General features: G+C 38.8%; 3 protein-coding genes, 2 long non-coding RNA genes and 1 pseudogene across 10 annotated transcripts in view; 3 read left to right on the top strand and 3 right to left on the bottom strand.

Moving 5' to 3' along the window:
• Positions 1–731: 731 nt before the first annotated feature.
• On the bottom strand, positions 732–2480 carry LOC148716044 (uncharacterized). Its single transcript, XR_015995486.1, has 2 exons — positions 2144–2480; positions 732–968 (listed from the first exon to the last, which is right to left on the bottom strand). It is a non-coding gene; the product is annotated as an uncharacterized LOC148716044 (long non-coding RNA).
• A 21-nt stretch (positions 2481–2501) lies between these two features.
• On the top strand, positions 2502–5262 carry LOC148716043 (uncharacterized). Its single transcript, XM_088745478.1, has 4 exons — positions 2502–2807; positions 3111–3283; positions 3440–3603; positions 3937–5262. Exons 1-4 carry the CDS (start codon positions 2780–2782, stop codon positions 5093–5095), a joined length of 1524 nt encoding a protein of 507 aa, XP_088601604.1. The 5' UTR covers positions 2502–2779; the 3' UTR covers positions 5096–5262.
• LOC148716042 (uncharacterized) lies at positions 5108–7486 on the bottom strand. Its single transcript, XM_088745479.1, has 3 exons — positions 7196–7486; positions 6730–6870; positions 5108–6599 (listed from the first exon to the last, which is right to left on the bottom strand). Exon 3 carries the CDS (start codon positions 6355–6357, stop codon positions 5278–5280), a length of 1080 nt encoding a protein of 359 aa, XP_088601605.1. The 5' UTR covers positions 6358–6599; positions 6730–6870; positions 7196–7486; the 3' UTR covers positions 5108–5277.
• A 3505-nt stretch (positions 7487–10991) lies between these two features.
• On the top strand, positions 10992–12730 carry LOC148716041 (uncharacterized; annotated as a pseudogene). Its single transcript, XR_015995674.1, has 2 exons — positions 10992–11143; positions 11541–12730. The product of XR_015995674.1 is annotated as an uncharacterized LOC148716041 (transcript).
• A 937-nt stretch (positions 12731–13667) lies between these two features.
• LOC148716040 (uncharacterized) lies at positions 13668–14940 on the bottom strand. Its single transcript, XR_015995630.1, has 2 exons — positions 14529–14940; positions 13668–14283 (listed from the first exon to the last, which is right to left on the bottom strand). It is a non-coding gene; the product is annotated as an uncharacterized LOC148716040 (long non-coding RNA).
• Positions 14941–14944: 4 nt separating this feature from the next.
• Positions 14945–15000, top strand: part of LOC148716038 (uncharacterized) — a 16996-nt gene continuing 16940 nt past the window's right edge. For 2 of the 5 annotated variants that reach the window (XM_088745916.1, XM_088745917.1), the window contains exon 1: positions 14948–15000. This exon is cut by the window's right edge and continues 484 nt beyond it. The gene's annotated coding sequence lies outside the window, so the exon portion shown is untranslated. The other 3 variants (XM_088745918.1, XM_088745914.1, XM_088745915.1) reach the window with 3 other exon arrangements.

Raw genomic sequence — 15000 nt, 5'->3', positions numbered from 1 at the left:
TAATTCAAGACCACAGTGTTTTTATTGTTTTTTTTTAACAGCTGATGGTATCAGTGAGGACAAAAAGCAACTATTTCCCAAGGCTTGTATCCCCTGGGAACAAGACTGAATGAAGTCAGATTAAAATAATGAGGAGAGTTTTGTTGACCTCTTTATGAAAATGTATGATTTACTCCTATTAGGTTTTAGAGAAATAAGACTGAAGTCAAAAGGAGACTTTGATACTGCACATTAAGTGGTAATGGGCTCCAACCTGACTGCTATTTAAAGAAATTTAATGACATTTGCCAGGGGGGTTTGGCTGTGTCAATTTTACAGGAGGCAAATCATTTATGAATCACTCATTACCAAGAAATTTATCAGCTCTCATTCTGGAAGCTTTAACACTCCTAAGGAATATTTAACGATTATTCCACGAGCGTGCACTGGATATGAGATGATTGATAGCCAACGAGGTGCTACACGCCTCGTTGGCTGTAATCACCTCCTATCCAACAAGCGCAAGTGGAATAATTGTTTTATTAAAAACGTTAAATTAAATTATTAAATTTTATTAGATTTTTACCTTCCTTTTAATTTTAAACTGACACGTATGCTTACCATATTTGTAGATTATGGTATATTGGCTGATATACCATAATGGCTAAGCCAATAAAAAGTCTTGAATTGCATTATCCAATTATCTAGTTTTTGATAAAACTGATTACTACTCACATTCATTTTCACTGAAATATGGACAAAACTTCTGAAAACTTTAATGGTAATTTTACCGTCACAAATACAGTAGACAAATCCTATATAGCATATTAGTCTAGACAAGTTGTGTACAGAGAACAAAACACTAATAATTTCAACAAGAAGTAAGCTTCTGGGAATAATGACAAACTCTTCAATAACAGCTAGCCACAGTAAATGTCACAGCCATCCAATCTGTCTATAGTACCAATTATTGGGTCACTTCACATTACCTTAAACGGAAGAGAACATAAGAAGCAACAACTTCAAGAACATGACACATACAGCAAAGTGAAATATAACTAAGCTGGTTTGGAATTCATTGCGCCATTCGTTTCTAATAACACAAGAAAGTGAAGGAAACGGCACCAGTTTTACTGATGAGACAAAGCCCACGCAATTTTTGGAGGTAAATGGACTAGTTAGACCGAAAGCTACATAGACAAACAATTAATTAACTGACAATAGTGTGGGATTTGGGGGCCAATTGAAAAATAAGTTTTACCTAAGTTTTTCCTCTAGTTAGCCCATGAAGCTCGAAACGGCAATAATAAAAATTACCTCCAAAACACGGTAAAAAAATAAGCGAAAAACCTAGTTGATTGAGGTAAGACCATAACCATTGTTAAGACACATGCCAACCTACCATATACAACAGACTTGGAGAGTAAAAAGGACAAAGACGGCTTTGGGTCATGACTTGGAAAATCCACCAAAACCTCCCTAAAAATAATTCGCCGACGGTTGTAGTAAGAGCGACTTACGAACGAATCTTACCAACGGTCAAACATTTGGTGACAACAGCCAAAAAATAGATTCGTCTCATATTCTCAAGTTAGTTGGGCCTTATGGTGAAATAAAGCACTGCATACTTCGTTTGGCTGAATATCGATATATTTTCGAAAAACTCGATAACTGAATTTTGACCAAATGCCGCTTTTGAAGCTCAAAATTTCAGACTAATCTCGGAGCGTCGCGCCACGAATTGAAAACACTTGGACCGATAAAAACTACCAAATCTTGAAAACAACATCAATACATATCTTGACAGTAATTTGAGCAATTCTTGATGGTTTATTTACACAATCTAACTGAATTTAACCGACCTTCTTCTAAAAAGATTAAAAATAGGTAAAAACTAACCCGTTAACGATATTTTACTATGTGCTATACAAAATAATCGACTGAAAATCTGGCTTTTGGAAGGCGAAGTGTGGTTCTTTTCGATCTCCAAACGATTTTTTTAGGGAAATGATTCAGTGCGATTTCATCAAATTTTAAAGTTGGATAAAAAGAGCTGATTTGACGATGCCGTCAGTTGTTCGAAAGTGTTCACATTCAAACACAAACTCCATTGTTTCGCATTTTACATCCAATCTACATCTTATTTTACATGATATCATCTTACCGTCCATATTGCTGTATCACAAAGGGGATTGCAGTCCTAAAGTTGTTGCATTGCTCCCTCAATAGCGATAGAACTTGGCAGGATAGTCAACACCTGATAATGATTGATTTACAAAGCGTATCTCGGGGTTTCTCTATTCCCACTCCGTTGAAACACTTTGCGTAAGATATCTTATATAAGTCTACAACCGAACCTATCCTCGAAGACCCAGGGGCTGAGTTGATTTCAAGTATGGGCATGAAGAGCCCCTGGGGACATTGTCTTACAAGACTAGTTCCAAACGGTCGCAGTCGTTCTGCCATCTGATTGGTGCCAGAAAATCTTTGTGTTTTTCTGCCCTATCAGAGTAAAGTTAACAATAGGCTCTTTGCAGGACTTAGTCACGTGCTTGGTTACCACATAGCAACGCATTGCTGGTGAGCAAGCAAACCAGCGTCCCGCTCATTGTACTGTACAAGAATTGATCAACTCAAGCGAAGCGAACTTTGACTTTTTGGTCGAAAATATCCCAAAAGCTAGTTGTAAAAGAACAAACGAGATTTATTGTGACTTCAGTTTCACTGGACTTGAAGTTCGCCTGATTTACCTTTGCTCTGGGAGTAAAAGCCAGGCGAAAGCTCAAATATAAGACAAGATATGGCCGATCCTTCGGGAACGAGTGACGGTGAGTTTCCTTGTTAATAGACATATTTTAGTCTTAGAAATGTAACGTTGTTCGATACAGAAAACGGTTTTTAGTGTTAGGAATTAGATTTGCTTGAATCCAGAACATTATGATCTCTATTTCTGATTTTGCGTGTTGAATTCTTTTAAGTTCGTTGAACACAACTAGTGTTCACATTCTCGCTCGCTTTCATTTTTGCCGTAAGTGAGTGGCTAAATTCTCACCGTGGTATTTCGTTATCATAATCTTTTCTCCAACCAATTGCGAACACAAAACTGAGAACAACATTTTGTTCTGTTTTAGAACCTGTCAAGAAGAAAAAACGAGGTTCTGCGTTGCATTGTTGTGTTCCACAATGTAACAATGACTCCCGTTACAACAGCTCGTTGTCTTTTCATCGTTTTCCTAAGAAAGACGATCAACTCAGAGCAAACTGGATCGTAAAAATTAGACGAGACATTGGTGACAACTTTAAGGTAGGTGCTAACTACAACCCCCTGAATAGTAGTACTTGTGAAATTTCACTCAATGTACTGTCATTCAATTTGCGTGGTTATCTACGTGTTACTTATAATTATGTTTCTCTTGGATTGCATGCAATTTTTTAGCTTTAATATCTTATTTTTTTCTAGCTCACTGAAGGCACCAGGGTTTGCTCTGCACATTTTGCAGAGGAAGATTTTCTGCCCCCTGACCGGGCTGGTCGACGGAATTTGAAAAAAGATTCTGTCCCGTCTGTCTTCAATTGGTCAGCTAGAACGACCCAAAGAAGAAAGATTGTAAGACATGTTGAAAGGTAATAATATCAATTGCAGACAGAACGCATTGACATATGGGTATAGTAATAACAGTAATAGTTATGATAATAATAATAATAATAATAAGGATAAAAATAATAATAATAATGATAATAATGCTAATAAAAATGACAAAAATTTAGTAGTAATAATAATAGAAGAAAATCTCTACAAAAGCCTCATTTTGCTTGTGTTTGTAGCCAATGACTCACTCTGAAGAGAATGACCCTCTGTGGCTCCACTTTCCTTTAGACCCTTTGTATCAACAGCCCCTGATTTCTTTCTCTGTATGTCTACATCATTTATATGTTTATTAAACTTCTTCCCTTTAGTGAGACACAAACAGACGAGAGTGATGTAGAGCCTGAGCCACCTAAAGCACCATCCCAACTAGAGCTAGATTATCAGGCTGCAAGGAGTGAGATTCAGAGCCTAATGGAGCAGCTGAAAATAACTCAGTTAGAAGTGCAAAAAAAGGAGGCCGAGATGAGAGTACTCAAGGAGGCTGCTGCTGCCACAAAGGAGTCATCAGAGGCAAAAATTCAAGAATTAGAGGCAAATCTTAAGATTAGTCGATTTGGCCTGGAAAGGTTCTCTAAAGATAATGCTCTTGTGAGATTTTACACAGGTTTTCCAACTTATGATCACTTTAAGCTATTTTTTGAACTTGTTAAACCAACTGCAGAAACAATGGTGTATGTGTATGCTTCAGGAATAGGTGCAAACAGGCCAGGAGTACGCAAGATGCAACTGATGGATGAGCTTTTTTTATTTTGTGTTCGATTGAAGCTTGGTTTATTTGAACTGGACTTTGCCCAGCGTTTTAGTTTGCATGTTTCTAGTGTGAGTAGAAAAATAACAACTTGGGCCAATTTTTTGTACTTCTTTCTTGGCAATCAGCCAATATGGCCAACTAGAGAGTGCATTAATGAACTTATGCCAGATAGCTTCAAAGAGCTGTATCCATCGACACGTGTCATCATTGACTGCACTGAAATTTATGTCCAAACCCCTTCTTCATTGCTATTACAGTCTCAGTTGTATTCATCGTACAAGTCTAGCACTACTTTAAAAGGTTTAATTGGGATTGCTCCTCATGGGGCTATCACATTTGTTTCTAGCCTGTACACTGGTTCGATATCAGACAAAGAAATAACTCCTTGTTCTGGCATTTTGGATCTTCTGGAGGCACATGACAGTGTCATGGCAGATAAGGGATTTGATATTGAAGATCTTTTAAGCAGTAAACAAGTTTCTTTGAATTTGCCACCCTTTCTTCAGAATCAAACTCAATTTTCAGCCCAGGATGTTTTGGAAACAAAAACTATTGCAAAAGTAAGAATCCATGTGGAACGTGCAATAAGAAGGATAAAGGAATTTCATATATTTGACTCTGACATCTCACTGTCTATACTGGGATCTGTCAATCAACTGTATACAGTTGCCTGTTTGTTGACTAACTTTCAAGGTGCACTGATCAGACACAGATGACAGTGATACCACTAACAACTAAATGTTCAGTATATAATAAATTCAATCATAGCCAGGAATCATTAAATAAAGAATTTGTACATATTAGGTTGCACTGACTGTGTACTCACATTGTGTGAACTTTATAACAAGGAAATTCATAGCAATAAATACAGCTGTTATTGTAATGGTTACTGTGAACTTCACAGGAAATAGGTAAAGAAAAAATAATCAACTCTGTCTTTTGCAGTTTGAAAAAAGATGGGATCAAACATAATTCTTTCACAGAAAAAGGTAGTGTCGTTGATGTAACTGAAAAAATCACACCACTCAAGGCCAGTTAATGCCAACTGACATTGGACCTGATAATGATAGTCATGATTTCTTTTAAGCTTGAGGACATTGGAATCGTTGTCCTTTGTAAGATAGGCCACATTCTCAAAGTCAGTTGCACCTTCTTTAACAACCTTTATCTCCAAAAGGCCAAAAGGTGAAAGGCCTTGCTCTTCAACACCCAAATCAAACACTTTGCGGTCAGGGGTGCATCCCAACCATGGACATTTTGGATTTATCACCAGCCCTGATGGGAAGAGATTCACTTGGTTTTGCTTGGCTTTGCTGGCATAAATAAATGCAGCCTGGGGTTCCAAATCTAAGCCTCTCTGCATAGGTGCTGTAACCACATGTCTTGATGGGTTAATTTGCCTAACTAGGTTGTCGAAGTTGCTTTTTCTTTTGGCAACTTGTCCAAATTTACTAGCTGTGATCCTTTTGTTCCTTAACATTGTCCAAAGACCACTCTGACTTTGTGCCCTTGTTTTTTCCTCCACTTCAATGGCAGTTTGCCTGGAGAGACTCAACACACCCAATGAAGTAAGCTTGTCTTGCTGGAGACACATAGACACACCATTTTCAAATCGCATCTCAGCACTTGGAAGAGGCAACTCTGGGAAAGAGGTACAGGAGTAGTTGTTTATCAAGTACTCCTCAGATAGCTTCTGTTGATAGGATATTACACTTCCCTTCACAGCATGACCAAATTTGGTAGATACCAGTTGTAAAGGAGCATTAACTCTAGGAGCTATTGTTGCTATGAGTGGTTTTGGCTCAACACTGTTGTAGTGGCTCTCATCAAGTACTCTGTATTGCCTGGCTGGTGAATACAGAGTGTTTTTTATATATCGGTCATAGTTAGCCCCAGGCCGTGGTTTCTTGACCAAGACACTTTGGACTTCTTGATTTCCAATTTTGCGTTCTCTTGGAATGCTCCACCTCTCTTTCATGCTCGTACATGTTAAGTCGTCTGGAAGAGAAGAAAAGCCCAGTTGCTTGCAATGTGCCAAATAATACAGGAGGCCAACAACATGATTGCAATAGCCCCCAAGGCCTGCCTAACAAGAGCACTTTCCAGAAATGGCTTTTGAGTCAACTACAACAATTACGTAGAGTTGATGAGGGAGTTCACTCTTTCTCATTGACCGATGGCACTTGGCAGTAATGTTGGCAGAACCCTGCTCGTAAGATACTGTAAAGAGAGGAAAAAACACATCTCAGGTCGATAGTATGAATTAAAAAGACATCAACAACTAGACAACTTTCAAAGAGGAACGTGTGTGTGTATTCACAATTTATATTCTTACTACATGAAAACTCACCTTTCACATCGTGTAAATATCCAGGTTCAGCGAAAAACTTATAGCCTTTGATTGTGTGCCTGCAGCCAGATTCTTTCTGGGCATACGCTTCAACCTCAGAAAATGTAAGGTCAGGAAATGCTGACAGGTTGGCAGAGACAGCTAGAGGAAAGAAATAGAGTGGTACATAGAGATATCACCTCCAATTCAATGTGAACCTTCTAGAATAAAGAATGGCGTAAAACTTCGTTTTGTATCGTTAACACAAGATAAAACGAACAATTTATTATCATGAGTCAGTAATATCCAAGACTAATATAGCGAGCGAGAATGTAAACAACACTAGTCGTGTTCACGGAAAATCGGAAATGTAGATCATAATCTTCTGGATTCAAGCAAATATAATTCTTAACACTGATGATGATTTTCTGTATCGAACGATGTTAGGTTATAAGATTGAAGTACGACTGTAAACAAAGAAACTCACCGTCACTCGGCCCTAAAGAAGCGGCCACGTCTTGTCGTATATTAGGGCTTCCGCAGAGCTTTTTCTCCAAGAGCGAAGGTAATCAGGCGGAATTCAAGCACAATCAAACAAAAGTCACGATAAAATTCGTTTTGCGTCCTTAAACAACAAGCGTTTGGGATGTTTTCAACCAAACAGTCAAAGTTCGCTTCGCTTGAGTTGATCAATTCTTGTACAGTACAATGAGCAGGACGCTGGTTTGCTTGCTCACCAGCAATGCGTTGCTATGTGGTATCCAAGCACGTGATTAAGTCCTGCAAAGAGCCTATTGGTTCATTCTTTAGCGTGCACTATCGAGTTATGGAGCACGCGTGAAGTTTGGAGAGCACGAAAGAAGCGTAAGAGTTGCCCGAGGCGATAGCCGAGGGCAACTCTAGATTCATGAGTGCTCTCCAAACTTCCCACGTGCTCCATAACTCGATAGTGCACAGCTGAAAGCATGAACTAATTGTTTTAGAACATAGCCAGTGGAATTGTGCATCAAATCCGACGCGAAAAACGGACAACACTATCAGTTAAAGCAAATCGTGATGGCGCTGATGCCGAGTATGCTTTTCCTTTGTTTTTCTCTTTTTCTGCCTCATTTAAGAACTCTAGCCCAAGGGAAAAGGTCCAAACATTGTCTTCGTTTTCGGACTAGTAGGTCGAGTGTCTGTTTGTATCCATTATTGTCGCGAAATATATTATTTTTCCCCGCGCTAACAATGGCCGCTCGCGCGAAAAACAAAATTTCTGGCGAAGTCGGATTTGCTGACGCTATCAGCGTGCACTATCGGGATTTTGAGCACGCTCACGTATAATGAATTTGATTGCGCGACTCTGCTAGCTATGTTCTGATGTACTTTAGAAACCTTTCGTGTCTTTTAACACGGACATATATGCTAGTAGCTCAGTTGCTCGCTATGACTGTTTGAACCGTGCGACGGAGATTTGCTTGAGGTGAAAAGTTTCAGTCTCAGCACACAATGTAAGAGAGATCGATCAGATTGTCCGCGAAAATTTTACAGGAAATTATACGGAATACTTGCGCAGGTATCAAGAGAGAACGTGTTTTAAAGTTTGTGAGGTTTGTATACAACACGATGGTTGAAGTCATTGATATGTCGCTTTAAGCGTTACACGACATTTAAGATTTAATCTTTAGATTTTTTGCGTAATTTGCTGTGACTGAAACTTTGCCAATCCCTTGAAGTTATTTCGTCGCACGGGCCACGCAGGTAGGTCGAGCAACTGGCGCTTTCGCCTACGGAGCTTTCTGCTTTCTGTGCGGGCCAAAATCTAATCTTCGATTTGTAGTAAAGTCGTTCACAATAGGGCCAAGGTTGCAGAGAACCTTAAGTTCGTGGACGACCTCCAGCAAGCGCTAAGAGAAAGCTTAGCTGTGTTTCCGGTTAGCTAATTAAAATCTGAACAAAAAATTATTAATGCAGTAAATGGTTTGAACCCGGGGGTAACATGTGAAGGTGTAGTCTGATCGTCCGGGTGAGTGTAGTCGTGAGAAGGACTGTTGTCGGTGGTAGTGACTGACGTTTCGACAACCTGTGCGGAAGTCATCATCAGAGTCTAGTGAATGATTGTTGATCATCCACTTGACAATCATTCACTTGACTCTGAAGATGACTTCTGCACAGGTTGTCGAAACGTCAGTCACTACCACCGACAACAGTCCTTCTCACGACTACACTCATCCGGACGATCAGACCACACCTTCACAAAAAATTATTAACGACAACATCGTGAGGAGAGGTGTTTTAGGGCATTTACCGAAGTGGTTTGGAAAGAGTTTAATCTTTCAACTGCTGCCTAGAGTGTTGAAATTCTTGAAATGGGAAGGCTACGGATTCTCTTCTAGTCCCTTGGTCATTGTCATTTCACCTCTTCTGTCGATTGTTGAAGACCAAGTTAAATACCTTTGATCATTGGGAATCGATCCGATGCTGCTTTCAATGGGAAAAACAAACCCAAACATCAAGAAATATTGGATGGAAAGGGCGGGTTTGCTTTATTGCAAATGTTAGCTTAGTAGTACAGGGTCATCTACCCACATCTAATAAACAACAGTTTCCACGCTTAGCTTTTCTTTTTTTTCAAGCGTAGATTAGATTAGAGTTTGGCACGCACAGAAAAATACGCAAGTACCAGTTGCTCGACATACCTGCGTGGCCCGTGCGACGAGATAACTTCACGGGATTGGCAAAGTTTTAGTCATAGCAAATTATGCAAAAAATCTAGAAAGATTTAAGCTTAAATCTCGTCTAACGTTTAAAGCGACATATCAATGACTGCAACCATCGTGTTGTTTACAAACCTCGCAAACTTGAAAACACGTTCTCTAGTGATACCTGTGAAACTGTTCAGTATAATTTCTGGTAAAAATATTCGCGGACAATCTGATCGATTTCTCTTACATTGTTTGTTGAGACTGAAACTTTTCACCTCAAGCAAATCTCCGTCGCACGGTCCAAGCAAACATAGCGAGCAACTGAGCTACCAGGATATATGTCCGTGTTAAAATACACGAAAGGTTTCTAAAGTACACTTTACTGTGAGAGGGCAGAAAAAAAACAAAGATTTTCTGGCACCAATCAGATGGCAGAACGACTGCGAACGTTTGGAACTAGTCTTGTAAGACAATGTCCCCAGGGGCTCTTCATGCCCATACTTGAAATCGACTCAGCCCCTGGGTCTCTGAGGATATAACCGAACCGTGAATCAAATGTCAGCGCAATGTTGCTAGTTCAGAAACATGATTCTCACGTGCAGAATAACGCTAGTTAATTCCAAATGAGGTCTACTGAGATAAAACGCAAAAATAAAAAATTGGACTATGAAGCACGTGGTTTCAAGATTTAAGGTCGTCTGTTACATATACGAAACAGGAGCAAACAATTATCTAACTCCTATCATAATTTAATGTTTCATAATTGAATGTTCATGGTACTTCGGGGGATATCGATAAAGCTCATTTTAGGTAAAAAAAAAAAAAAGGCGAAGGATCTGCAAAGGGCATAGCCCATAATACATCACTGCAGATGTGCGACAAAGAAAAGTGTAGTGTTCGAATATTTGTTTATTTAAAGGAAGTTTTATAAGGGTCAAACCTGGAAAACCACAACTTTCGCTGAAATATTTGTAAAAGCCAACGTTCAAAATCTTTATATTTATACTACTTCTTCTCCAGAGGCTTCTGTGCCTTGTTAAGTTACTCGTGCCGGTTGTAAGACTACGACTCACGGAGCACGTTCATATTTTTCGCACGCACCTTTTCCCGGCAGCGGTCCGAAAAAAGCTCACATCTGGAAATAAAACCATTTCCACGTAGCTCGGAACTCAAGAAACGCTTCGAGAGTAATCACTGCACCAGCTGACACAGCAGACTCGACTGCGAGTCGGTATACCTACATCAAATACTTGCATTTTGGAAACAGTGGCTTTGAAAAATCAACTCAACTAGTTAGTTATTTGGTATTCTTTCCCAAGAAGGTAGCCAAATAGTGATCTATCCCCCTCAAATAAGGTCGGGTCCAAAGCTAGCAATGCATTATATGACGAAACATTATAGAGCGTGGCTGATGCGGAATGAATGCCCAATTGCTCTCAATCCGCCTTGAACAGGGAAGAAGAGGTATAATTACTGTTTCCTGTTTTCTGGATCGTCTGTTGAAGCATAGTTAATAGAGGGGACTGGTTATGAAAGTCAGCGAGCATCAAAGAGCGAGACTATAGAGCAGCGCCGATGTTGAAAGTACCTGTCACGTGACCGCGACGGTGCACAAGCCAAACACAAGTTCAAAGATGGCGGATGGTGGAGAGGATCTAATTTTGATTGGCGATAGTTTTGAGGCAATTTTAGACATCTTTGATGAAGATGAAGTACTGCAGGAACAGTTTTTAACTGCTGCAAGTGAAGTAAGTGCAGAATATTTAGAAGCTTACTCTTACTTAGTCTATAATTTTTTTTTTGAAGGGGTTTACGGAGCCACACGCTAATGTACTTTCACGCGACTAACTACTAGAGAACAGAGAATTTCCCGACGTTTTCAGATAACAATTTCCTAGCTATATTCTAGAAAAATTATAAAATTGTATTTAGTTTCTCTGGTAGAAGTGCCCTAGATACTAAAAGTTGCCTGAATATTGCCTGGGTTTTGCTTTGTTAAAAATAGTTTACAGAGAATGCAACCTGACAACAAACTGAACATTGTCGCAAGTGCCTTCGGAAGACGGCAAGTATGTTAACATTTGATCATATTTCATAGAGACAGACTCTAATATGCTGAAACTATGATTTAATATTTTTTGGTAGGTCCAATCAACCGAGATTGTTTGCAGCGAGTGTGGGAAAAAATACAAAACAAGAGGAGGATATCAAAGGCATCGAGCTGCCAAGCACAATCCAAATCGGAACGAGCATCGTTTGACTTTGACTGCTAGTATTCTAGCTGAGATTGTACGCAATGCATTAAAGAACATTTATGAAAGGGAAGTTTTTGCAGAAGATCTAAGGAAGGAGTTAAAACAGTACGAGTATCAAGTGCTTGAAGAAGGAACTCAAGAATTCTCTGTAATGAAGGCATTATTTGAAGGCTATTCAAAAAATGGGAATGCCGAGAAATTCTATGGCAACTATTATGCTCAAGTACCATTGAAGTCTCCAATGTTTTTCAAAGGACTATCTCATTATGCTGCAACACTGCTTGCAACCAAGGTAGCTGATTTTATCCTGTCCTACTGCAAGGGCATTAAGTCTTCTTCTGACAGTAACCCACCTTCATCCCAAACTGTATTGTCAGAAAAACAAGAAGCTGGTCTTCAGTATGTTGGTGGATATGTCTTGCATAACTTGCATAAAAAGTATGCAAGAAACAATACAGCAGAAAACCAACAGGCAAGGGCAATATTGAAAGCTGGTAAACAAGAGTATGGGTGTGAGAGTCAAAAACTGGTGTCAAGTTTAAGCCGGGGTGGCTAGTGGAACATTACCAAGTATGCACAGAACATTTCTCTTAAAACAGAGCATCAATTTCGGCATCTCACTTCAGTTAACTGCTTGAAAAAAGTGGATGTTGCTGGCATAACTCTCAACTCAGTAACTGACAGTGAGGTATTGTCAAGCTACCAATGTATGGTTTCTGATGCAGAGCTAATCCCAGAGGCTGAAGTGAGCAAAAATGTGCTTCATGCTATAGTAAGTTTGTATGTAAGGGTACGCTCCTTTTCATGTGCTGAGGACATCATTCAGCTCTACAAAGTAAAAGCAAAGCAAACAAAGGCTAAAGCTCTCCAAAAGGAGATCATGAGAAGTCATGATCAAGAACAAGCAAGGCCTGAGTAATGTAATAGATTTTTATTACACAAGACAAAACAGTTATATGATACATGGAGAAATATTTGTTGCTTTCTCACTATATTTGTTGTAATATTATTGTCATTTATCAAGAAGAGCATTTTCATTCTAAGAGTTGTTCACATATGGTATAAAAATTTAATTTTCAATTTCTATTTTTCATTTTTTATTTATAGCAAGTACCTAAAAGTATTAAGGTTCCTTGCACAATAGATTTAGAGTTCAGGAATCTGATAACAAATTCTTATTTAACAAAACAAATGGTTGTTACTGGTTGAATAAAGGTAATGCGTGTCAAAGAAATTAAAGTGCACCTATACCCAAAAATTTTTTTTCGCTTAACGAAATAAGCTTATTTTTTGGAGTATTTCTCTGCAAAAATTTCTTAATTTGCTCCAATCTTTAATTTTCTGTGCCCAGTCAAAATACGGAAAATCGGCCGCCATCTTGCCCCACGACCGAGTTTAAAGAGGAATGGCTCTAGCGGGTAATGTGACGTCAAATCGAGAACACGAAAGTCTGCATTTCACACATTTTCACATGTTTGGGAAGGTTGTAGTTGATGTTGTCCGAAAATATGCCGACTAAGTGTGTTGTAGAAGGATGTAGCAACGCGCGAAATTTACAAGAGGGTATCGCGCTTCGTACATTCCTCATACAACACACCTAGTCGGCATATTTCGGACAATATCGACGACAACCTTCCCAAACAAGTGAAAATGTGTGAAATGCAGACTTTCGTGTTCTCGATTTGACGTCACATTACCCGCTAGAGCCATTCCTCTTTAAACTCGGTCGTGGGGCAAGATGGCGGCCGATTTTCCGTATTTTGACTGGGCACAGAAAATTAAAGATTTGAGCAAATTAAGAAATTTTTGCAGAGAAATACTCCAAAAAATAAGCTTATTTCGTTAAGCGAAAAAAAAATTTTGGGTATAGGTGCACTTTAAATACCTAATGGAAACCATTGAAAAGTCATATGAAAATGAATATGATTGACCCCTCTATTAACTTTGGATTAACCAATATGATAGTTATAGGATAATAACATGTATCTAAATCATGTAGTAAGGAAAACAACACAAATGTCATGTAAATATTTATTTTCAAATTAAACATGTTGAAACAATAAATGAAACATTGGTGATTGATTTATGTGCATTAATTGATTGTTACATGAATATCTTGTATTATTGGAGTAAAAAAATTTAGAAATAGAGTGTGAATAGAGTGGCTTAGAATGTGCCTCTACTAGCTATGAATACGCTAAACAGTTCTTTGCTTTTTTCTACATGGTAGCTTTTCATTGGTCACATTAACCCAGGCTTTTTTTGTGTCCTTTCTGCCTCTAGTGTTCCCACTCTGGCAGGAGACTGACCTTTCAATTCTAATAGTGTTGCTGTTGTAGCTAAAGGTCCTGATATCTGGATTGTCACACCTGCGGCCAAACTGCCTCTGCTTTCCAAAATATTCTTCCACAGGATCTTGACAGAACCTTTCTGTCAGGACATACTCCATCCCCTCTGAAAGAAGAAACCTGGTGCACTCGATTGTAGACCTTGCAGAAATCTGGAAGCCTTCGTATGTCTGCCAAGAGAGGAACATCCTGGATCTTGCATTTTGGGTAAACTCACCCTCTCGGTTTTCAGTGCTCTCCTTCCAGCTCTGAAGATACTGCAGGAATTCCATCAAAAAGCCAAACCTATAAATATAAATTAAAAAATTACTTGTGTTCAAATGCATAGCAATTTATCAATACAGTCTGTGTTCTTAAACTTGAATGACAGACTTGTAGGCAAGAGTATTTACATGAAAATAATAGTGATAAAAATGTAATTTTGCTCTTAAAATCAAATTAACAGGTTATTATAAATTGAGTCTTATGATAGACAATTTGAGCACTAAACAACAAGTTATGATTATACCAATAGTTCAAGCAAGACTTACCATCAATCTTGAGTAGACCTGTAAGGTGCCAGGAATGGCTTTCGTTTTCGCTGGTGCTCAGTAAGACTTCTGACATTTAGGCAGACAAAGTCTTAAACCTGACTCTTTACGAAAGAAAAAGCTGTTTGTTTATATCTTAGTAGCTTGGCAACGCTACGCACATTACGCTCAGCAATCGTATCGTTCCATAGCAAAAGTTATCGAAAAATACTTACATATTTCAATATCTTCGGACAAAAAATGCTTTTCGAAAGTGTAGAGTTTGTCTTCATCTATCTGTCTTTTAAAATCTTTATCCATTTCCCTTGTTTTCTTGAGTACACCAAGCCACTCGTTGCGCCATCTCTTGTGATTTTCATCTTTCGCTAAGGGCAACTCGAAAATGCCGATTCCTTTGGTTCTTCTACAAGAACCACATCCAAAGTCACAGTGTACTCTTACTATAGCTATGAACGAGCTGTAGATATCCCTA

This window comes from Stylophora pistillata, chromosome 14 (genome assembly GCF_964205215.1).
Source record: "Stylophora pistillata chromosome 14, jaStyPist1.2, whole genome shotgun sequence".
Classification (NCBI taxonomy): Eukaryota; Metazoa; Cnidaria; class Anthozoa; order Scleractinia; family Pocilloporidae; genus Stylophora; species Stylophora pistillata.
Note: the sequence above shows the minus strand (reverse complement) of the source record. Positions and strands in the feature narration are given on the sequence as shown.